The 3007-nt window shown below is 39.9% G+C and overlaps 1 protein-coding gene across 1 annotated transcript; it reads right to left on the bottom strand.

Moving 5' to 3' along the window:
- Positions 1 to 2022: 2022 nt before the first annotated feature.
- LOC141080257 (microtubule-associated serine/threonine-protein kinase 3-like) lies at positions 2023 to 3007 on the bottom strand. Its single transcript, XM_073565449.1, has 4 exons — positions 2948 to 3007; positions 2627 to 2765; positions 2404 to 2536; positions 2023 to 2211 (listed from the first exon to the last, which is right to left on the bottom strand). Exons 1-4 carry the CDS (start codon positions 3003 to 3005, stop codon positions 2038 to 2040), a joined length of 504 nt encoding a protein of 167 aa, XP_073421550.1. The 5' UTR covers positions 3006 to 3007; the 3' UTR covers positions 2023 to 2037.

The raw sequence follows: 3007 nt of genomic DNA, 5'->3' as shown, positions 1-3007 counted from the left end.
CCCCGTATTTCAGGTATAGCAATGCAGTCTTTTCATGCCATCGCTATCATGCTTATTATGCACTAATTCTATCTATGCACTTTGCATTTTGTCAGGGAATGTTTCCTATGAAGGATAGCGGCACTTGCTATATGATTTATATTATACAGTTTTTACATCCCCTTGACCGTTACTGGCTATATTATCCAGCTCTGCGTTCTATTGCCTTGACGGGGTGTTTGCAGCCTCGTTGGCCCTTCATGACCATTGTGTTCATCTATATGCTGTTCCTTTCCCCTTTCCAAATACTGTGTGTCCATATTTATCAATATTTTATTACTATTTTCAATAAACATTATAGTTTTATGGACTTTTGACTGTTTTTTCTTTTGGTAACTTCAAGACATAGGTAAGGAAGTATTGTTAGAGGTTGTCAGTATAACACAGTCGCTATTTATCTCTAGGTTCCTGGATGCTACAAAGTCATTCAAGGAAAACATAAAAAGTCCTGTACAAATTAGAGAAATAGGGATTCAGTATGGGCCCATGGTCAACACAATTGGGATCCATGAAATATAGATACCATAGGAGAACAATCGCAGGAAAACCATGTGGAAATATTTGAATCTTGAAGTCAACATTCACATTGTTGGTGCTGCAGACATGGACATACCTGACGAGGATGTCAAGATGGTAATATCATCGCCTCTATCATATACAGAAACAGATTCTTTCTGCCTGTTTGGAAGAAGAAAAATGTGTAAATCACAAGTAAACTACGTTTTATAAAGCAGAGCGTTAAACAACTACCAAGAATGTCTGGCATGTAATACTACATCTCTCCTACAGTGTGGGGGACAGCACTAAAAATGCTTGACTGGCCGCAATCATGGGCTGTTATCACCAGTGGCTTCTACAGCCAAAAGCTCAATGATGCTAACAATGGGGTGGTGGATGCTGCATGTGATATTACGGTATTTATGTCCTATATTTGGTGTTGTGCACATATATCAGCCTGGAGCTCCCAGTAATGACCCCATAATCTACTCACATTTCTGAGATGTCAGTGTTGGATGTTGAGGTACACTCTGGAGGGGACTTGGGATCCTCATCATTCTTCATCCCGATATCGGTGGTAGAGATCTAAATGAGGACAACAATAAGATATGAAATATTGTTTTTACTCAAATATTTTTTTACCTAACTTGGATTTATTGATCACACACTTACTTTAGCATGCCTTTCAGAAGATGACATAAAATTTAGAAAGTCAAGACTCTCATTGTCCACACTAGTGTCCTCCTCATCCTGTGAGACCAGCTGGTTGTTTATATCAGAGTTATCTACAAGACATAAGTAATGAAGTGTTATTAGAGGTTGTCAGTATAACACAGTCTCCATTTATCACTAATATTGAAGGGAACCAATGGTTACATATTAGGGAATAGGAGACAATCAGACACGTAGTCTATATGACGTCTCATTCTACTTACTGATGAAGCAGCTGGTGTCCATGTCTGATAAAAACTGAGGTACATACTCCGGCTTCTGACTTAGGAGGTTGTCAAAGTCTATGTCATTAAGGAATGGATGATCCTTGATCTGAAATGCTCCTCCTGGAAATTGAAAAACAAAAGTGATGCCGATATTGTCAGCCACTGCTCCATATCTGAGCAGTATATCATAATCTGAACTAATGATATAACAGAGCCGACATGAAGGAAAATGACTGAAAGTCTTAGTGCGGAGATCAAGAATTGGAAGAGCAGATAGAGAAGAGCTGATATCCTCATAGACATGAGCGATATGTCCTTGGTGTAACAACTAAATATTAACTCTATTATTTCTGTTACCTGTCCCAAGTCTATGCTCAGGATTTGTTCTGAGCAGCTCAGTGATGATGTTCTGAGCATCCAGGGGAGGAGCGCCGTCACAATCCCAAACTATGTCTCCTGTTGTATGGAAAATTATAGAAAATAAAACCTCTTTAATGAACTGCAATATAAAGCAAAAGAAATAACTAAACCAATATAAACAGTCAAAAATTATTACATTATTCTACTTACCAAGAAGAACATTTTTATATAGCTTATTCAGGGAATCTTCATCAAATGGTACACATCCCAGAAGAAATTCATGAAGGATGATCCCCATTGCCCACCAGTCAACAGGTCTTCCATAGCCTTGTTTCAGGATGACCTCGGGGGCTGTGTAATATAGGGTGCCACAGACCTGGAAACCAACGGAAAAAAAGATCAGATTGATGAAACTATACTGTAGTTATTACAAGTTCTCTCCATGAAAACACAAAGAAAGAAGGTAGCATCAATGGAAAAGTTCTCTAGAAATGAAGAACGTAGAGAAGAGACAGTACTGTGATGAGATTTATAAAGAACTAGCTGAGTTCTTGTAAGTAACGCCAACCTCACGGTCCTGGAACTCTCTGCTGATGTCCTCTGCTGATTCCTTGTAGATGTTGGCGTTTGATATCATTAGACCAAATTTTGACAGCCCGAAATCGGTGATTTTTATGTGTCCAGAAGACGTTATCAGGAGGCTGTGAAAGAGAAGATGGGTTTAGTCTCACAGACTGTGAGATAATAAATGATAACTCTCCCTCTTTACTACACTACAGGTATTCACTTACTTATCCGGCTTCAGGTCTCTGTGCACCACACCGTAACTATGCAGGTATTCCACACCAAGGACCGCTTCTGCAAAGTACAAGCGGGCCAACGGGACAGATAAAGGACCTCTGGTGCTTAGAAGGGTCCCACAGTCTCCACCTATAGAAGAAAGGAAATATGACCGGTGAGGGGTTTATACAGCAGATCACCACGATGTATGATGAGAAGTGAGTAAATGCTGTGTGGGGATGTAACCGTCCACGAGGACAAGTCTTAATGATATGAGAGGTGATAAGATGTCAGCAGACTGGGCTGAATATAATACAATGTACGTGTCCTACCTCCTACATACTCCATGACCATACACAGGTGAGATTTAGTGGGGAAGGAGCAGAGCATGG

Source organism: Dendrobates tinctorius, unplaced genomic scaffold (assembly GCF_039654945.1).
Source record: "Dendrobates tinctorius isolate UK_male_01 unplaced genomic scaffold, ASM3965494v1 ptg000803l, whole genome shotgun sequence".
Taxonomy (NCBI): domain Eukaryota; kingdom Metazoa; phylum Chordata; class Amphibia; order Anura; family Dendrobatidae; genus Dendrobates; species Dendrobates tinctorius.
This window is presented reverse-complemented; position numbering and strand designations above follow the sequence as displayed.

Bases quoted from the DNA above. Each gene is read 5' to 3' on its own strand.
- LOC141080257 (XM_073565449.1), bottom strand. From the start codon at position 3,005: ATGCTCTGCTCCTTCCCCACTAAATCTCACCTGTGTATGGTCATGGAG. The intron at 2,766-2,947 runs GTAGGACACGTA...TTTCTTCTATAG, and splicing joins GGTCATGGAGTATGTAGGAG to GTGGAGACTGTGGGACCCTT. The intron at 2,212-2,403 runs GTTGGCGTTACT...GTTGGTTTCCAG, and splicing joins GAGAGTTCCAGGACCGTGAG to GTCTGTGGCACCCTATATTA.